This window comes from Molossus molossus, unplaced genomic scaffold (genome assembly GCF_014108415.1).
Source record: "Molossus molossus isolate mMolMol1 unplaced genomic scaffold, mMolMol1.p scaffold_m16_p_6, whole genome shotgun sequence".
NCBI classification, from domain to species: Eukaryota; Metazoa; Chordata; class Mammalia; order Chiroptera; family Molossidae; genus Molossus; species Molossus molossus.
This window is the reverse complement of record NW_023425399.1, coordinates 98,535,130-98,556,800: the sequence shown is the minus strand read 5'-3', so window position 1 is coordinate 98,556,800 and position 21,671 is coordinate 98,535,130. Positions and strand designations below refer to the sequence as shown.

Sequence of the window (21,671 nt, the reverse complement as noted above, 5' to 3'; positions counted from 1 at the left end):
AAGCTAGAGTTGGTGCTTTATTGAGTTCTTTGATCATGTGACATGTAAGTGCTTTCTCACTTACATGCGTAGTGTCTGGTACTATGTGTTCCACTTAGCTTTGCGTATATGTATTTTGTTATCTCAATCAGCAATGTCCAAGGAGGATGATACACATACCCCAGAGGTTACCCATACTCCAGAGGTTGCACGACAGTCCATAGAAAATGGACTACATGGGAAGAAAATAGTAGAACTTCTATTTATTCATTAAAAATAGATTTTGTTTTACTAATTCTTGGTATTTCACAAACCACTAGCAGGGTTTCTGTGTCAGCTACAGTAATTACTCCAGGTATCCTGAGAGAAGGGAGAGGAGGAGTTGTCAAGTTGGAGGACTTGGCATGGGTACCCTCACCTTTCTGTCACTTAAGGTTTATTGTGTATGTGTTCATGATGTCTAAGGTATAATATCTAGATTTAACTAAGTAAACCCTCACATAATGAGCATAATTGGAATGATTCCGGCAAAGGAACACAAATTGAAGGCAATACAATATAAGTACTCAAGTATATATGTAATACATGTAATAGAATATGTGACAAAAAGAAAATGGCAGAGCTGACGTCCCTCTCCTCCTAGAACAAGTACTACATTACAGTGTAAAAACAGTGATGAGCCCTGGCCAGTGTGGCTCAGCAGTTAGAGCGTCGGCCCTAGGACCGAAGGGTCTCCAGTTCAATTCCCGGTCAAGGGCATGTACCTGGGTTGCAGGTTCCATCCCTGGCCCTGGTCAGGGTTATGCAGGAAGCAACCAGTGTGTCACTTTCACATCAATATATGTCTCTCTCTTTCTCCCCATCCCTTCCTTCCACTCTATCTTAAAAAAAAAAAAAAAAAAAAAAATCAATGGAAAAATGTCCTCAGATGAGGATTAACCAGAACAAAAAAACAGTGAGGACCCAATTTAATCTCACGAGAAATGGATCTATAAAAATTATCAAAAAGGCTATTTACATAATGGATTTATATAAACATAAAGCATCTTACTATGAGCAGTATTGTGAAGACTATGATTAGGAAGACATATGGTAGCTAATTATCCAGATTATTTTAATGATAGTATTTGAATTGAGTTATTTTGTGTCAACAGTTAAGCAATTTTTTAAATCTAGTTTATTTTGTCTTTACCTTATTTTAAAACTTTTATGTACATTTTTATAACATATAAACCATTAATGCTGCAGTACATTGCATGATTTATAAATAAATAGGACATATATTGGAAGTACCTCCTCACTTTACTTGTAGGCTTGTACAATCAAAAAAAACTTTTTTTGGAGACCTTCAGTGTAGATTCTGGCTGATGGTCAGAATCACTGGGAAAGACTAAGGTAGAAGGTCTCTGGACAGGCTTGTGGATCAGTATTTTCACAAAGCTTCCTGGCTACTTTTGTTGGTTAGCCATCTTTGAGAACTATTCCTTGTCTACATTATCTACTGCTAAAAGCTAAAAATCATTCAATAGTGAAAATGGCCATATTTGGTAAATATTAGAAGGGGGGGGGAATAATCTATAAGCTTCAAGCATCCATAAAATCTATGTGCTTTTCCATTGACATTTTTTATTTCTTAGAATGTGTTTTTAACAAATATGTTCCTATTATTTAAATATTTTTTATCAGAGAAGAGAATTTTATGCAAAGATATTAGGCTGAACCAATTACATGAAATTACCAGTTTTCAACCATTTTCCTTTTTTTACCAATAAAAATGGCATTTCATATGGTTAATCAACTTCTTTCTCAGAAGAACATTGTTTAAAACACAGATATTTATACAAGAGGAAGGTGTTTAGTTTGCATCTTTGTTGTGTATTTTAAAATAAGATTTTAATATAACTATTGCAATATGTTTTCTACTTATGTTGTGTCTATCTTCAAAGACTTAATCACTGTGTTATAAAAATCATTTTGAAAAAAAATCAATTTGAGTACATGCTGGGTCTAAACTCTGAATAGAATTTTATCCCAGAATTCCCCCAAAGTGCTTAAAACATGACTAGGGAAAAAACAAGACCCATAGATATATGCTGAAAAAGCAACCTGTTATAGACAAAATAAGCAACTTGCAAAGGAGCTGGTGCCAACAGATTGCCTGGGATATATTTCTTATCCGGACTAAATCGCCACATAGCCAGCCATCAGCTGCTTTGTTTTCCCTCACTACCACCGGCTCTCAAAGCACATGCTTGTTAGGGTCCTGGGTCTCTTTACTTTTCAGAATAATGCATTTTAGGGGTAATTTTGTCATGTTGTGCTCTTTCTACTAGAATGATTAGGGAAAAAAGTTGTAGTCTTGAACAATTAACATTTAGGAGAGTAATCTTGAATGTAAACATATAAAAATGTTTGCAAATAATTATTAGCAACTTAATAGAAAATAGAAAACATCTAAGTGGAAATATTCAACTTTTTTTTAAAAGCCTAAGTTTTTTACTTTTTGCTTGTCTGACTATAAACACTCAAGTGTAATGTTCTTAAATAACAAGGGATCTACAAGTATCTTGATTTATTAACTCGATGATGTTAAAATGATTTGCTAAGATAGGATGACATTCTTTTAGTGTTTTGTGACAAATATTAAGGGACAGTATTATGTCCGCAATGTCACTGCATAGTTCAGGCTGTGCTGTCACATGAGACAGAAGTAATTATAGCTTGCTGTTGATTATCCTTGGTGATCAGGGATACAAGTGTTGTGGAAAATTTAAATTTATAAATACTGCCCAAAACATCATTTTAGCATCAAATTTCTTTCTTATTAATAAGCCTTTCTTTTCTTTTTTTCTTTTTGAGAGTTACTATAAAACTTCAATATTAATAGCTTTTAAGCTCGAGCTTTCTTTTTCCACCTCTGATGGTTGCTATTCTCTAAATGAAATATAAATGCAAGGTGAGGCAGCACAAGAGCAGAATTCAGGAGCCTGCTTAATTCACTGAATGGATAATAAGTCATGAATATTCAGGAATTGGCTGTGACTCAGACATTAAACTCTTCTCTCTCTCTCTCTCTTTTTGTGTGTGTGTGTGTGGGGGGGTTACTTCTCACCCAAGGATATTTTTCCATTGATTTTTTTTTTTTTTTTTTTTTTAAGATAAAGTGGAAGGTAGGGAAGGAGAGAGAGAGAGAAAGAGAGATCAATTGGTTGCTTCCTGCACGACCCCAAGTAGGGCCAGCGATCAAACCTGCAATCCAGGTATGTGCTCTTGACTGGGAATCAAAGCTACAACCCTTCGATCAGTGGGCTGACACTCTAACCACTGAGCCAAATCAGCCGGGGCCAGACATTAAACTCTTGATAGAGAGGATGTATTTAGGAAGGCTAGTGAATGAAAAGCCAGGTCACTGAAAATAACATCTCCTACATCTACTTGTTTAAAAAATAACACTTTACATTCCAGGTGATTACCTTCTTCAACTCCAGGTTGCTACAGGCTGGAGCTGAGCTGTCAGTGGAACGGGTCCTGGAAATCATCAAGCAAGGAATTGTCGCTCTGCCCAAAGACAGGCTAAAGGTAAGGCTGGCAGATGAAACGCATACTGCTGTATCCCTTGATGTAAGTATTAGTTCTGAGAAGGCTCTACTCAGAATCATATCACTTACCCAGTACTTGCACTAGAAAAGGCTCCCTAAATATTGCTGCTCTGCTGTATATTGATACACAGATCTGTGATGAAGAAGGGTGCTCACAGTTTTCAAAAAGTAGCAAAAGGACTTGATCCTCACAACAACCCTTTAATGTAGGGGTCAGTACTGTTATCATCCTAATTTTTCAAATGAGGAAACTGAGAAGGTAAGTAACTTACCCAAAGTCATCAAACCAGAAAATTATGAAAATGGGAAATTCGTATCCAGGCCATCTGGCTCCCAAACCCCTGCTCATAATCACCACACTATTTGCTGTACGCTTGGGTATATGTGTGGAGAGAGGAGCATTTCATGAAAGAGGTAGGGGGAATATTGTATTGTAAGAAGACATTTACACTGTGTGTTAGATATGTTCCTGAAGAGATCTCATGATATGAAATGTATACTTCAAGACTAATTTTCTTATAGGAAAAAATGTACAGGTCATGGTTTGGGGGGATGCATGAATGTACACAACATCATACCATATTTTTACTTTAATACTACATTTTCATTTTTTCCTACATTACTTTCTAAATATTGTAAAGTACTCACTCATCAATTAACAACACAGGGCATCATAATGGATGTTTGGTCTCTTCATAGTGTTTCATCACAACTAACTCTGTTCTAGACTTACTGTTTGGGGCTGTGTTTTTCAGCACTATCACTAAACCAGTGCTTAATGAACACTTGAAAGATATTGTTATAGGATATGAAAATGTTTTCGGTTACAGTGACAGAGTTTGTAAAACAACAGCCATCAGAGCCACTCACAGAAGATCCAGCATACATAAACAGCAGCAAGACTCACAAAGACGGCAGGTGTTTCTATTTATTGGCTAAAATGCCTCCACCGTGTGGCAATAGCCTAGAAACTAATTACAGTTCACTGGACGCTCCAGCTATAACCTTATTCCTGACAATTCTTTAAATGTAGGGAATTCATATTATTTCCATTCTTACATTAAGTATTTTGGGGGGAAGGGAGGAAGAGGTTGCACTATTTCAGATTTACTTAACTAGACCATATAGAGCAGTACAAAAATCCATGGAGACTCGAGTGGCTGCTCACAGGAGGTAATGGATCTCGGTGTCTAAACTAAGTCAAGAAAGAAGAACTTTCAAGAGACTGTAAGAAAGGATTATGCAGAGGAGTCAGGGGAAGAGGGGTTTTAATGAGATCAAAGAATCAGAATAGTGCAAGTAACAGAGATTGTGACTATAGAAAGGTGTATCTAGACTAAAGATGCCAAACGTAGAACAGATCTCAGTGATAATGTCGTCTGGATTTGGCCATAAGTAGGGGGACCAAGGTGATATGGATGTGAGTGCAAGTCAGTGTGACTGAGCCAGTTAATGAGCTGGAAGCCACAGGTGGGCCATTCACATGGGCATCATGTAAGCCCTGCCGTGGAGAAAGATGTAAGCCAAATGCTCCAATAAAGGGAGGCAGCATGGAAGGCAGTAGGTAGCAGCTATATGGAGAGAAGAAGCTGGTACCAGCCTCATGTGAGCAGAGCTTTTGGCTTAAGAATAGAGGATAGGAGGAATAATAGCCAAGAAATGAAGAATGAGCAAGCAGCCTTTATTTCCAAAGCATCCAGGGGAATCCGAGTCCCAATGGGAGAGCCAGATTTCAATTAAGGAAGGCTGGCCCAGCCGGTGTGGCTCAGTGGTTGAGCATCGACCCATGCACCAAGAGGTCACTGGTTCAATCCCTGGTCAGGGCACACGCCCAGGTTGTGGGCCAAATCCCCAGGCAGGGGCATGCAGGAGGCGGCCAGTCGATGTTCTCTCTCATTGATGTTTCCATTTCTCCCCACCTGTCCCTTTCTCTCTCTCTAAAAATCAATAAAGGGGAAAAAAAGGAAGGAAGGAAGAAGGATTCAGCACAGGGACTGAGAATGGAGGGATCCTTAACCATGAAATAGGGATTCAAAAAGGCTGTGGGATATGGGAAGGAGTGAAGAACAGGAGTTTGGACAACGGGAGAGAAAGCACAAAGCAGTATGAGGAAAAAAGTACAGAAGTCCTGGCTGGGTGGTTCAGTCGGTTGGAACATTGTCCTGTACACTAAAAGTTACTGGTTCGATTTCTAGTCAGGGACATACCTAGTTTGCAGGTTCCATCCCCAGTTGGGGCATGTAGAGAAGATAACCCATTGATGTTTCTCTTTCACATCAGTTTTCTCTCTTTCCAAAAAGTCAGTTAAAAAAAAAAAACATATCCTTAGGTGAGGATTTTTTTTAAAAGTACAGCAACCCTGGCCAGTTTGGCTCAGCGGTTAGAGCGTCAGCACACAGGCCAAGGAGTCTCGGGTTTGATTCCAGTCAAGGGCATGTACCTCAGTTGCAGTTCAGTCCATGGCCCTGGTCAAAGTCATGCAGGAGTCAGCCAATCAGTGTGTCTCTCACATCAATATTTCTCTCTCTCTCTCCCTCTCTTTCTCTCTCCCTCTCTCCAACCCTCCCTCCCACTCTCTCCAACCCTCCCTCCCACTCAATCTGAAGATGGATGGAAAAATATCCTTGGGTGAGGATTTTAAAAACAAAAAAGTACAGGAGAAGATGAGTGACTAGAGGGAAGGGCTTATGTTTGAGTAACGACCAGTGCCGATGAAGACATAATGTGCATATTAGGTCTAAGCTTGCCACAAGGCCCGGCACTGACAGTAAATCTTTAGCAAGCATCTGCTCTGTGATAGCCATTGCGTCCAAAAATTGCTGCCCTCACAGGGCTCACAGTCTAGCAGGAAGAGACTGATGGTGAACAATGAGCATAAATGACAAAACGATCAGTTGTCCTAGAGCACCATAAGTGCTCTGGAAAAGAAAAGAACAGGGGGAAGGGGTTTGGGAGTTGGTAAGGGTGCGGTGGAAGAAAGTTGTAGAATTACAGAGGATGGCCTGGGCAACATTTAGCAGATACAAAGGAGGTGAGAGAGCTCAGCATGCTGATTCAGAGAGTCCCAAGCAGGAAGAACAGCCACTGCAAAGTCCTCAGTCAGGATGCAGGGCACGTTGAAGAAATAAGGAGACCAAAGTAGCTTGAGCTGTGTGAACTAAGGGAGAGTAGTAGGAGATGAACAGATCATTGGGGTGAGGGGGTGCAGTGAAATGGGAAACCAGAGCAAGATTTTGAAAAGTGGCATGATGTGGTTTGTATTTTAATAGTACTGCTCTGACTGCTATGTTGAGACTAGACATAGGGAGACAATGAAAGCAGAGAGGCCAATTAGATTATTGCTTGACTTGGATCATGGCAGTTAGGTTGAAATGCCAATAGAATTAGTCCCAGAAACTGGTGGGCAGAGGAGGGCACTTAGGCCTTCTAGGAGACAGCTGCAGTCATCATTGATTTCAGAAGCTCCAGGGAGTATAGCTAGAACATGGTTCTGACAGACTGGCTAAAGAACTGGTCTGCAAGTAGTGGAAGAGTCTTTTATGGAAGTGGATTGGGACTTGGTCTGTGTGGGTCGCAAGGACAACTTTCAGGTATTGGTTGACTAAATCAGTCATGGTTAGAAGTCTGACTCTGTTTTGCTATTTAAAAAAAAAAAAAAAAAAGTCAAGAGAGCTCAACTATGTGCTACCTGTTTATAGAGGCTGTTTGTACTAGACAGTTCAGAGCAGACTGTAGGATGCCACACCTTGAGACAATCTGGAAAACTTTCAGAGAATGACCAAAATTGCGAAGGAACACAGGAAGTGATTAGAGGAACTTATACTGTTGTTACTAACTTTAAGAAGACAAGATTGGAGCAGAAGAGACTTGTCTTCAAGTACTGGAAGAATTGTTTATGAAAGCAGATTTGGATTTGTTCCTTGTGGTCTCAGGAATAGGACCAGTGGGTAGAAGCTACATACAGGGACCTGCATTTCAGTTCCATATAAGGAAGAACTTTCTAGCGGATGGAATTATTTAGAAATGGAAGAGGCAACTTTTGGGAAGTGATGCATTCATTCCCACTACATAGAAATTTAAGGGAATAGGCTAATGACTGCTTGGCAGGGGTGCAGTTCTTAACTGTTGGTACTAGCTGGCTAGAGAGTGACTGGAGAGAAGGAGTCCAAGGCTGAGTTCAGGTTCAGCAGAAAGAGTGTTAACAGTGCCTGCCATTGGCCACAAAAGCAGAAAGAGCACATGTGTGATTACTTGTCATTCCAATTCTAGCAACTCAAATATTGGTTGGGAAATTCAACTATGTGACTTTTTTTTTTTTAATCCTCACCTGGGGACATTTTTGCATTTATCTTCAGATAGAGCAGGAGGGAGAAGCGGGGGGGGGGGGGGGGGGACATCGATGTGAGAGAGACACATCGACTGGTTGCCACACGCACTACCACAACCGATGCTGGGGAAAAATTGCAACCGGGGTACATGCCCTTAGCTGGAACCAAACCTGGGACTCTCTGGTCCACAGGCTGATGCTCTAACCGCTGAGCCAAACTGGCCAGGGCCAACTTTGTGACTTTTAAGAACCTTTCCATTCCTAAGAGTATAATTCTGTTTGTGCAGGTACAAAATTATTGTTCTTCACAAAGCACGAAATTACTTAAATTTTTGATAACAGTTTTCTCTCTCAGAAGATACAAGAAACATTAAGAAAAAAATACTAACCTGGGGACAGCTTTTAAATTTTTTAATTTTTAATTACAGTTGATGGGGATATCTTTTAGGAGAAAGAGTTCATTTATGATAAAGAGGCCATCCTTCAGTTCGTGGTAGCGGACAGCATGGCCAATTCTGTACACCAGAAGAAACATAAATTGCTAAAAGTTAGGATATGGCTCAAAAGAAAAATATGATTCAGGAGGGATGTACAACTTTAAAAAGAAAAGTATTGACTAGCCAATCACTGCTTGTCCTGTGCAACTATATTTGTGCTGGAGTATCTGTTGTCACCTCTGTATCACCATCACCCCTTCTCCTGTCTGTTCTACATCATAGAGGAGAAGCCAGAATGCATTTCCCAGAATCCCTCTTGCTGTGTAGTTCTGAGTTAGAGTCTGCCAAAGAAAGTTGCTTGAGTGAGATTTAGAAGGTTGCAGAGAAGAAGCCATTTTTCTCCAGAGGCAGATTCTGCCCTTCACCTGGCTTGGTTCTGTAGGTGGCAGAGGTCGCTAATGGGTCCCCAGAGATACTGAGGTTTGCAGCACCTTGCAGTGAGATCTGGAGAACCATCCACTGCAGTGCTGTAGACTTTGTTCCCTTGCAGCTTCCTGAGCGTTGCCTTCCTTATTCTTTCCTGCAGTTGCATAAGCCTTTGTTTTCCATATGAAATTTTTTAGACTTGATTTATAGTGAGTAGCTTCTGTTTTCCCTACCAAACCTGTCAGGGAAATTAAACAACTCATTTCAAACAGAAAGAAAGATTGTTGAAAGGTTGAGGGGAACCAAGTTCGGGGAAAAACTGCTTTCAGGAAATCAGAAGTGGCAGGAGTGTCATTACTGATGACCTGGCCTGCCTGCATGCAGCATCCATGCAGGGTCCACGGGGAGAAGGCTAGAACCACTGGCATGACTTTACTTCTGCTGAAGCCTATTAGCCTGCCTACCACTGTTACCAGAGCTGCAGAGACTTCTGTTTCTCTTCTACCTTCTGAGATACACTCAAGTTCCTCTCATTGCTACAGTCTAACCTAGGGGTGGGAACCATTTTTCTGCCAAGGGCCCTTATAACATTATTCATGGGCCATACAAAATCACCAACTTAAAAATTAGCCTGTTATATTTGGTGAGGAGTGTGATGTTAGCTGGTATTGATTTCTCAGGTCTCATGTGTCCTGCAGGCCGGATGTTCCCCACCCCTGGTCTAACCCAAGGCCTCACTGGAGATATTCTAGAAAATGTAGTCTTCAGGCTTTCAGCCCCCTGAGATGCTTGAGTTGCCAACAGTGTGGCATAGGATCAAAAGAAACTGATGAAGCAGTATGAAGAGTCTACTACTTTAAGGATTATACTGTACGAAAGAAATTAAGCATTTAATTTTATGTCATTGGACAAAGGGCAGAAAATTGAACCAAGACAGATATTATTTCAACCCAAGGGAATGCTTTCTGACAATTAAAGTTGCTTAGCAGTTCATATGTGGCTTCATAAAATATTAAGTAATCACAATACAGTCTGTATGGTAAATGTAAGAAGAGCACCAGATGGCAAGGGGGAACTCAATCCATAACATTGGAAAAAGTTTGAAAGAATTTGTTATAAAAAGTTAAACAGGGTGATCCCAAAGATTTCAGAGTCTAGAATTCTACCTTCTAACATTCCATGAGAATTTTTGTAGAGCAGTGCTCTAGTAACATCCTCCTCCTTTTCAGAGATATTTAGAGGTCAGCACCCTGTTGCTGCCCCATGAAGTCTGGAGTGCTTAGAGAGGAATTCTGCACTGTCCACAGCCCAGTCCCAGCTTGCTGTTACAGTCTTTTCTCTGCTTGCTTCCCTTTGTCCACCCAGTGCTCCAGCCAGCCAGAACTGCCCGTGCCTCTGCATCTTCCTGCATCTTTGGATTTGCTTACACAAGTCTCTCTTCCCAATATATCAATCCCATTCCTTTGCTGTTTACTTATCTAAATCTTAAGCATTCATTAAAGGCCTTGATAAATTGAACAACTTTTACAAAGCTTTTCCTTTTACTCTGAAACCTGCGTATGCTTTCCTTCTCTAAATACTCATAGCATTTTATATTTACATTTTGTGGGACTCCATCCTTTTCTGTGAGTATGTAGCTGTCAGACTGTTTTCTCTCTCCCATTCCTTGAAACTAGGGGTCATGTCTTACTCATCTGCATCCCCTTGATGTCTTGTATGTAGTAGTTGCTCAATAATGTGATGAGAAGCTGAATGAAATGCTCACTTTTTGTATGCTAAAGAAGAAATGGGGACTTGTTAGAACTCTAGAGTTTGAGAGTAAAATTTTCTATTTCCAGGCCTGATTTTCAGATTTTTGTTCCACCATCTCCTTTGCCATTGTAATTTGTTTAACTGTCTCTCCCTGTATGGGGCAGGTACCCTTCTAGACTCTGTGGATACAGCAATGGACAAAATAGACACAAATCTCTGCCCTCAGAGAGTTTTTTGGGGGGAGGGAGGAGATAGAAATAAGGAAAATATTTGTTGTTTTAGATAGCAGTAAATAAGAAAAATATAGAGAAGGAGGATAGGCAATGTTGGAAAGGAGTAGTTTTAAGTAATTGGTTTTTGGTTTTGTTTTGGTAATTGATTACTATCTTGGGAGAGAGACTTTGAGACTTTGCTAATAACCTGTTTCTCCTCAGACTTTTGCCCATTGATTTTTTCATCCATCAGTGGATCTTACCTACATAGTTACTGCTGTGGTATTTACCTAATGATTATTTGTATTTTATTCTATAGATTATAATTCAATACTGTCATCTGTTTTGTTGCTCGAATTGTTCTAGCTCTGGCCAGTGGGAGCTTCTCTGGGTTGGTTCCTGTGTCCTTTGGCATCTTGTTTTGGGTACTTCTTACTTTCTGGTGTCCAGGTACTCCAGGCTCATCTTGTATCTTTCCTGCCCAGCCCTGGAATCAGCCACTTCTCCAGTGAGTCCTGGTTCCTTTTCTTTCTTTTTTCTTTTTTTAATAAACGGTATTTAGGAAACAAGACCTGACCTGGACGCTAGGCCACCTTCTTAGAACTTTATGTACCCTTCCACTTGCCCATTCTTTCCCATTCCTTTCTCGTCCAGGGACAGCCGATGCTTCTTCACTCTGCTGTCGTAGCCTGTGCTTTTCTTCTTTTCTACCAAACCCACCCCTGTGATAAACCTTAGCTCCTTTCTTTTATCTTATCTTTCACTAATTGTGGTTTTAGTAAATTTTTTCTACTTATTCCAATCCCCGACTTTATTTTCTAATCCCTTTAGTGGACACTCTGCCTAAGAGCCCCTCCGTGGGCCATAGCAGATACTGAGAGTTAATTTTGTGGTTCACTATTATACTTACCGCAAAGCAAAATGAGTTGCTGTGTACACGCTGCATGTTTGAATGTTAATATGTTATTCACTTACTATACTGTGTTCAGAAAGAAAACGTCCTCTTTATTTGAGACAGTAATATATAAATGAAAATATAACTGTTTTTCAGGATTATGGCTAAATAAAGAGATAGATTAATTGATCTGTGGGAGGTTCTGGACCAGTTATCTCTTATTTAGAGCAAGATCCTATTGAGGCCAAGGTCATGGGTAAGTCCCTCACATGGCCCAGTTAATTTTGTTCTGAAACAGCAAGAAACTACTCCTGACTCCAGGTTATCATTTCACACTGTGGTTGCAAGAGGAACAGATTATGGAGGATGAATGATTCTTTTTTTAAAGGCCCTGGCCAGTGTGGCTCATTTGGTTGGAGTGTTGTCCCATGCACTGAAGGATCGTGGGTTCAATTCCCAGTCAGGGCACATACCCAAGTTGTGGGTTTGATCCCTGGTCAGGGCGCTTACGGGAGGCAACCGATCCATGTTTCTCTCGCACATTGATGTTTCTCACTCTCTCTCTCACTCTCTCTCCCTCTCCCTTCCTTTCTCTCTAAAAAAAAAAAAAAAAGTCAATAAAAACATATCCTGGGGTGAGGATTTTTTTTTTTTTTAAAGGAAGGAAAAAAGGCATCCCCAGTACTAGAAAAGAAACTAAAATTTTATTTATTCACAGATAGTGAGTCATCCTCAGTCGGTTTAAATGATAGCACATTATTACCACAGATGTTACTAGGGGGAAAAAGGCTGTTTATAATCAAGCTTTATCTCAATTATTTTAATCATCTTTTTGGGTTGAGTGTTTATAATAAAATGAATCACTTAAAACCTCTAGAGTTTAACTCACAGAACACTGCCACATCTAAAGTTGATTGAAAACTCAAGCTGTGTGGAATAATATTTGTATTATACCACATGATAGCGCATTATAGTCTTTTGGGTTGTTTACTTATGTATACCAATAAAATAATTGCTGGGTATATAATAATAGCTTTGTATGCAAGATTAATGTAAAAGAGATTTCACATTAGAAATGCTGTTTTAGTACGCTTTTTATGAAAGTATGGAATAGTGTGTACTTATTGACTTGGTCTTTCTTAAAATGTAAATCAAACATCAAGACAAGTCAGAGTTCTTTCCAACTACTTTTTGGGTTGTTAAGAGGGGCACAATGCACGCTTGTGAGAAATTAACCAGCTAATGTCAACTGAAGAACATGAGCCAAGAGTTTTTGAAGTTTCTCTTGTATCATAAAACTAAAGCCAAATTTGTAGAAGAATTATTCTTCCAATTTTGGGCAAGCAAACATTAAGATCTAGAAGCCCATGGCATAGTAATTGACTTTCAACAAAATAAAATATTTTTCAATCAAATGTTATTTAACATTGCCTTCTAAAATATTTGTGTAATGTCCTGTGTGGGAATATACACTCTTTGGATAAATCTGTTTATATAGTTAAACAACTTGGCTGTTCAGAGTAAATAGTATTAATGTCATTCTAAACATCCTCTTCTTACTGGTATTCCATGAAGTCTGGGAAAGGCAATACCAGGTAATCAGTTTTTTCGGACCATCCTGCATAAACAGAGATGTAAAGAACAGGCCCTGAAATCCTAAGTTGCTTATTTCTCCCTTAGAGTTTGGAAGGAAATAAATAGTTAGTGTGTCCTCCGGGAGCTGAGTTAGAAGCCACAGCTCAAAGTTCTCACTGTCTGTGCCCACAGCAGTGTGTGTCCCTGGTTCCCATTCTGCTTACTAGTGAGCAACTGGAATGTCATGATGACAGAATTCTCCCAGATCTCTGCAGAGTCTCACACCCCGACCACACCACCTCCTACTCGATTATGCACAGTTTCCAGGTTCCTCTTTTTTTCGGTTTGATAAATTATCTTAATTGGAGGATGAAGAATTTTACCATATCTAGTATTTAAAAATTGGGTCATATTTTTCAAGGGAGGGGACGGGGATTAACCAGAAGATAACTTTTCTTTTACTGTAAATAGGAAACTATGGAATAATATAAGTGACTGACCTTAACTGAACTTTTGATTTCATTCAATTAAGACACTTGATAAATTATAGAAATTAAAAGTAGATAACCAGTTTCACACTAAATGATTTTTTAATCCTCACCTGAGGATATTTTTCTTTTTACCTTCAGATAGAGTGGGAGGGGGAGAGAGAGAGAGAGAGAAACATCGACGTGAGAAGGACACATCGACTGATTGCCTCCTGCAGGACCCCGACCAGGGCCGGGGATGAACTGCAACCAAGGTACTTGCCCTTGACTGGAATCGAACCCACGACTCATTGGTTCATGGGCCAGTGCTCTACTGCTAAGCCAAACCAGCCAGGGCCACACTAAATGATTCTTTGTTTGTTTGTTTTTTTATTGATTTTAGAGAGAGGGGAAGGGAGAGGGGGAGAGAGAGAGAGAAACATCGATGAGAGAACATCGACTGGCCGCCTCCTACATGTCCCCCACTGGGGATGGGGCACACAACCTGGGCATGTGCCCTGACCAGGAATTGAACCAATGACCTCTTCATACATGGGTCGATGCTCAGCCACTGAGCCTCACCAGCTGGGCACACACTAAATGATTTTTAACACCTTTACTTTATATCCACTTTTTAGAATACTTTCACTGTTATTTTTAGTTGCATAAAGAGAAATATGGAAAGTTAACTGAAATTTCAAGAATTTTTTTGTAACTTCTTAATATTGACTTGCTTTAAAATTAACTCCCCCTTTTCTCCTACTGGGAGTCTCCCTGTCCCCACCCCAAGTGTCTTTCGTCTCTGTCAGTCTCCAAGCAGATTCCTGAGTGCCACTCTGGTGCACCCACCTGCTATTGGGTGGTCCCACGTCAGAGTCCCACAGGAACCAACACTCAGCATGTCCACAGTCTCTCTCTCCTGTGTCCCGACACATCTGCCTTCCTCATGTACTTCTTTTACCCATGGAAATACAGCTAACCAGCATCCTCCCTTGGACTCAAAAGTACCTATGTTAAACCCTAAGTTCTATGAATTTCTATTATTTCCCAGATATCTACTTTTCCTCCACATTGCCACTGCCCCATTTTGTTTCTCCACACCTCACGCCATCTGTTACCATGGCCCTCTAACTGGTGTCCCCGCTTTCACATTCTTTTTCCTCCAAGGCATCCTTGGTCCTGTAGCCAAGGTGTCTTCACTATACACCCACTCTAATCCAACACACAAGGCGCTTCATAGTCTACCTCTGGACTTACCTTTGGTCCTTTCTTCCCGTGGATCTTGTGCTCCAGACTGCTGGCAGATCTCCAAATGGACAGCATCTTGGACATCTGTGCCTTACTACATGCTGCTCCTGCCTTCTTCCTCCTATTCTCCCAGCTTCATGTCTTTCAGATACACTGTTAATGCTTCATGTCTATGAAGCCCACCCTGACTCACCCAGGCAGACTTGGGTGTTCTTTCTCCACGTTCCTAGGGTACCTCGTATGTCCCCGTATGTGTCCATTACAGTATAAAACATCCTGCAGCACCTTGCTCAGGGCCTGGAACCAAACTCAATTCCTATTCACGGTGTAAATTTTTTTCTCCACTCCATGTCTTGATGCATTATGTCTCTCTTTCCTCTCAGCCAAAATACTGATTTCGCCTTTGTTTATTAACCTTCCTTATCCATTATACAGCTTTAGAGCAAAGCATCAAAATGACTTGCTCCTATTGGGTGAAAAGGGAGGATTTTCTCCATGGCAAGGCCCAGGCTCTGGCATGGAGGGTGGGAAATTTGGGGCCATGCCCTCTGTTACCACTAAGCTCTACCAACCAATTGGTTTCCCTTTACTTTGCCCATTTCTACCACCCGTGCATCTCTATCCCCAAATTTGTGTCTCAGAATTTATTTCTTCATCTGTTGCTTTACTTAATTTCCATCATCATCATCATCATCTATATTACACATAATATACAAATATACATTATAATTTTAAAATGTGGTTTGACTATTTCATCCACAGCTAGTCCACTTTGAACACAGCATTCATTGCTTGGGTATCATTGGGGAAATAGAGGTGTACAAGGCACCAACCCTACCTACAAAAACATGTATCACATTTCAGGAGAGAAAAGGAGCATGCTTGCAGAGATTACTGACAAAGCAGTATGTTACATATCAAATGAATGGTAGAGAAGCTAAGTTCTGGAGAGGGTCAGAGGAAGGAAAGGAAGGAGACATGTTACAAGACAAAAGCTGGGTGTGATCTTCTGTCTTGAAGGGGTGGTAAGGTTTCCATAGGCTGAAATGAAGGAAGAGAAATCCAGGCAGAGGAAATGTATGAGTGAGCAGGAGGGAAGACTTCCAAGGCAAGTTCAGGTTCGTGTCCAACTGAAACAGTAGGCTCCTCTGACTCTCTGCACCAGGTTAATGTGCTTTATTTAATGACACACTAAAGTCATTAGGCTAGTGCCTTTCAAACATTTTTGACCACCACCCACAGTAAAAAAATAAGTATTGCACACATTTATATACAACTGAAACAAAAGTTTCATAAAACATTAAAGTTTCATTTATTCTTAGGAAATGTGATGGACTCCAATATTTCCTATTCTGTTTCTTTTCTTCTTTGTTTTTTAGTTGCCAGACTTACTAAATTGATGTAATGCTATTATTTAGTGACTTTGTTTTTTAAATAATGCATTAGATTATTGGTTTTCGAAGTGTGGTCCTTGTACCAGCATCAGCAGCATCTCATAGGAACTTGTTAGACATGCAAATTCTCAGAGATAAGCCAAAGAACTTATATGTGTGTATATATACACACACACATATATATATGTGTGTGTGTATAATCAATGGACACAGACAACAGTGTGGTGAAGGCGGGGGGGGGGGGCGGGAGCAGGAAGGAAGGTGTCAGTCTTTGGGGTGGGGGACATCTGTAATACTTTCAGCAATAAAGATTAAAAAAAAATTCTCAGACCCCAGGCCAGACCTTATGAATAAGAAGCTCTGGGGGTTGGACCCAGCAGTCTGTGTGTTAACAAGCCCCCACCCTCCCAGGTGATTTCTGATGTTGGCTCAAGTTTAAAAAGCACAGAAATAGATAATTCCCCCAGATCCACCAGCACTCTGCACACTTGAGACCTTTGCACTGGCCGCTGCTTCTTGCCTTGGTGGATCTTCCCCAGGTGTCTGCACACCTCCCCCCCCATCTCCTTCTGGGAGCAAACAAAGCCTGTCTCAAGAGGCCTGTCCTGACTCCTTGTTTAAATTTCAGAGCGCCTAGTCCCCCTAACTCAACTGGGTTTTTTTTTTGGTTTTTTTTTATCCTCACCCGAGGATATTTTTCCACTTTTTGTACAGATAGAGTGGGAGGGAGAGAGAGGAAGGGAGAGAGAGAGAGAGAAACATCGATGTGAAGAGACACATCGAGTGGCTGCCACCCGCACAACCAACCAGGGCCGGGGACAAACTGCAACCGAAGTACGTGCCCTTAGCGGGAACCGAACCCGGGTCTCTCCGGACCGCAGGCCGACGCTCTAACCGCTGAGCCAAACTGGCCAGGGCTCAACTGGGTTTTTTACCCGCACTGCATGTATCACCTAGCATGCTGTATGATTGTTTATTATTATTCTCCCAGATAATGTGAGCTCAGGAGGGAGGAATCTTCACGTTTTGTTCTGATGTATCTGAGTGTATATCTGGCACATTGTGCGCACTTTAATGTTTCTGAATGGAAGTGAGGCAAGCGGGGAAGAATGGTCTGTTGACCACTCAGTGATGGTTTGAGATGCTGCTTCAAGTAAACATTCTTCTTTGAAAGCAGCTCTCCACAGACTCCTGCAAGGTCAATTTTGCCAAAATATGATAGAGGAAGTAAGTTAAGAATTGAACAGTTGTTGGAATAGTTAACATTTTTTAAGCCAACGATATAATACCACAGTATTTATTCTTCGAGCTACAAGACCCTGATCGGAAGACTCCACTCAATGCTTCTCATCAGTAAGTTCGTTTCTGTGTAAATGGCCTTGCTTACTTTTTAACAGTTTTTAGGGGCTTTCTTCTTGGCTGTCACCTGCAGTGATTCCATTGTAGTTCAAGCAGGGTAAAATACTCTGATTCGTGTTATTAAAGTTTCTCAAGTGATCTCATTGTATTTATGAATCTTTCTCAGAAGGTGAAGAACATGGTAGAACTATTAGGCTTTTATGAAGGGCCAGTAAAGAGCCGCTGTGTGCTCTTCTCTGATTGATTTTTGTCTGCTTTCCTCGGTGTGTTTGGAGTATGCATGTTTGGAGTGCAGACAAACACTGGTAGGAGCCGAAGCCTGTTGCCTTCTGATGGGGAAAGTTGAGGAGCTCTCATGCCTGGCGTGGTCCCACCAGCCAAACAGTTTCGTTTCTTCAGGTTAAATCTGCTGCTAGCTTGTAACTACTTTAATTGTACAAATGGCCTTGTTTGACTTTTCTCCCTGTATTTATTATTTTAAATTATATTTTTCCTACTGTTTTCTTTCTCTCCTTTTTGAAATATCATTATCTTAATTGCTTTTAGGCAGAGACCAAGAAACACTAAGCATAAAAGGGATACCCTATGCTGGGCTTCTTCTAGCCTAAGAAAGGGAGGTTCACGATACACCTGCTGTCTCCCCCAAGTCGAAAATGATCTCTGCACAGGTCTGACAATTAGAGTGGTTCTTCCTCTCGTTCTAACCCTCCTTGGGTTTCTTGTCCAGTAAAGACAAAGATTGAGTCTTACTCATAATGCAGTATTACAATGTTGATCCTAGAATCACTTCTGGGTTGGCCTCATGTGAGAACAGATCTGGTCACGCTGATTCTCCTTCTATCAAGGTGAGGATTCCAAGAAAACAAATGTAGTCGCCCAGAGTGCCAAATGCAGGTTTTCAGATCCGTCCTCAGACTCTTAGTCAGTGGTCTGGGGTTGAACTCGGGGATTTGTCTTTTTAAATAGTTCTCTGAATGATCCTAGCGATCTTACAGATTTTGGACCCACTGTTGTATGGTCCAGTTTTCTCCAGTTCTTTGCCTTATAAAACGAAGGAGATGATAGGCTTGGAGGGGTTTTATCTTCTTTTCCTACAAAAGACAGAACTTTCCACTTCATGAACCTTAAAATAGAAGATTTCTTTAAAATAGATTTTTTTTACATGTAACCCAAATATAACACAATTATTTTATACATTAGACAAATAGAAGCAAGTTAAAGCCTGTGGTCTTTCAAAATGTTGCATCTAGCCCTGGACGGGTGACTTAGTTCATTGGGGAATCATCCCATACATCAAAAGGTTGCACGTTCAATTCCTGGTCAGGGCACATACATGGGTTTCAGATTTGATGCCCGGTCAGAGCGTGTTCAGGAGGCAACCAATCGATGTTTTTCTCTCACCTCCCCCCTACCACCATCCCTTTCTCTCCCCATCCCTCTCTCCCTCCCTTCCTTCCTCTCTCTCTAAAATCAATAAAAAATCCTTGGGTGAGTATTTAAATAAATAAATAAATAAATAAATAAATAAATAAATAAATAAATAAATGTTGTGTCAGCTTTTTAGTCTGACTCATTAACATCTAGTTATATTTATTGAGCACTTACTCTGTGCCAGGCCCCCTGCTAGGTATTTTTATACAGGTGTTTTCATTTAATCTTCCCAACAACCATAGGAAGGATAAGGATAATTTCCATTTTGCAGTGAGGAAAAAGGCTAAAGAAAATTTGAATGGCTTGTCCAAGATTATTTCAGGTCATCTTATCTTTGAGCCATAAACTTCAGCTAGTCCTTCTTTCAAATCATAAATTTTTTCTCCTCCAAACTCACAAATCTATTTGACTATTAGATCAATTTATTTAACCTAAAATTTTCATAGTAGACCTAACTAAATTGTTGGTTTTGACAGTATCTGTATGCAGTGTTGGGGAGTAATCCTTGAAATGTTTGAACAGTGTTACCCCTTGCTACTTTATGGAGTGCTCAAACACTCTTAGGCCTTTCTCATACATAATGAAATCCCACTAAATATGCAATGACTGCATGCTATATTTATTTTTAGGGTAGCTATTTTTGATAAACAGTCTAACACGGTATTTTTTTAATATCTTACATTATTTTTGTTTAATTAAACATACGGTAGATTTGTAAGCAGTTTATAGAATATATTTTCTTCCTTGCAATGGATGAGAAGTAGATGAAGCCTAATTTACTTTGTGATCCCAGAGTATAAAAATTTAGACTTTACGCCCTGGCCGATTTGGCTCAGCGGTTAGAGCGTTGGCCTGTGGTCCAGAGAGACCCGGGTTCGGTTCCCGCTAAGGGCGCGTACCTCGGTTGTAGTTTGTCCTCGGCCCTGGTTGGTTGTCCCCGGTGGGTGGCAGCCACTTGATGTGTCCCTTTCACGTCGATGTTTTTCTCTCTCTCTCTCCCTCCCACTCTATTCGAACAAAAAATGGAAAAATGTTCTCCGGTGAGGATAAAAAAAAAATTTAGGCTTTATTATTACATCTTGAATAGTCTTGAAAAGTAAACTAAAACACTTAATTGAAAAGTTATAAAAATTGAGGGGAAGGGGGTTGTAGCAAAATAATTTTTGTTCAGTTCTCCAAACCATGGTTTCCAGTGGCCAAGGGAATGGCAAGTTGCAAGGGCAGCTCTGGAAAATGTCGACACTTTTCTATTGCAAAGGAAACATCAGTCTGTATTATTTTATCTTTAAATCACTGCTGTTAGTTTTGATAGAATTATTTCTTTGGCATGGTCAGAGATTTGTGATTCACAAACTAAAGTTTCCTAAAAAGACAATCTACTCTGGTGGTTAAAAAATAGAACTGGTTACTATTATTCATCTATCCCAATCTTGACTCTTCTATTAAGTTGACCAGTGAAAGTTACTGAGATTGTTCCATTGTTCTGTAGTCACTGTTGAAGTCGTGTACTACAATCCTTACAAAACATTTTGTAACGAAATTTATGCCAAAAAATAATAGCTCCCAGATAGTTACAGAATTATTTATCTTTAAAGGTGATAAGTGATAAATGAATTATATCTGATAAAAAGAATGACTAACAAATTACAATAATTTGTTCTATGGGTTCTGCTTATTAGTACTCTTAAGTAAGCTTTTCTACATAGAATTTTTTTAGTAAAAGACTAAGAAAACTAAATAATATATTTGGTGCCTGTGATATTTGAAAGGATGTTATTCTTAATTGGGTATATATCCCAAAAGTTTCTGACAACTTTTAAGGTGATGAAAGATTGTTTAAAGAAACCAAAGTCCTATGTCTTAAACACTAATATAATTCCTTACACCTAGCAAAACAGGGCAACAAAACTGTTTCTTTGTGATGGCTTTTATTTCTGAGGCAAGTTGAAAGGGACAGTGATTGGCGCATAAATAATCACACCGGGGATGCTGCTGGTGAGCATCTGGCCACGTCAGTGAGAATTTCCTTGTACGTGCTGCACTGTTGGCTGTAGAGGACTGGAGGCCCTGAAAGCATAATTTGATGTTGTTGAATACTGTTAATGCTTACGAGAGAATTTGAGATAACTAGCTAATATAACAAGTGCTGTTTCCTGGTAATTCAGCACATCCAGGTTCTTCACAGGATTCTTGCCTGGGAGCCCTGAGGTCAGTAGGAAGTACCTCAGACACTGCACACTAGTTGCTAGGAACCTAATCCATTTTTTCAATTTTAGAAATAATAATACAGTCCTTAATTCAAGCACAGCTTAAAATATGAATTTGAACAAATATTTCAGGGGATTTCCTGACCTCTGACTAATACAGTGCCAGTTACTAAATTGTGAAGATAACTGCTAGTATGCTCTTTAGAAAACCTAACATACAAAAGCCCCAACATTAAGAAGTGATTAGTTACAGGCTAATTATTTGTGTCCAGAAAGGATCTATGCTCATCAAAAAGATTTTTTACATGCTCTTTCAAATAGTAATGACTGTGTTACATTTAAAATAGAAAACAGCCCGGCCAG

General features: G+C 40.1%; 1 protein-coding gene across 2 annotated transcripts in view; it reads left to right on the top strand.

Annotated features, from left to right (window-relative positions):
• Positions 1-21,671, top strand: part of DYM (dymeclin) — a 347,109-nt gene that overhangs the window by 283,476 nt on the left and 41,962 nt on the right. For both annotated transcript variants that reach the window (XM_036246013.1, XM_036246014.1), the window contains exon 16: positions 3,445-3,558. In XM_036246013.1, coding sequence (XP_036101906.1) covers positions 3,445-3,558 — 114 coding nt within the window. The remainder of the gene's footprint in view (positions 1-3,444; positions 3,559-21,671) is intronic.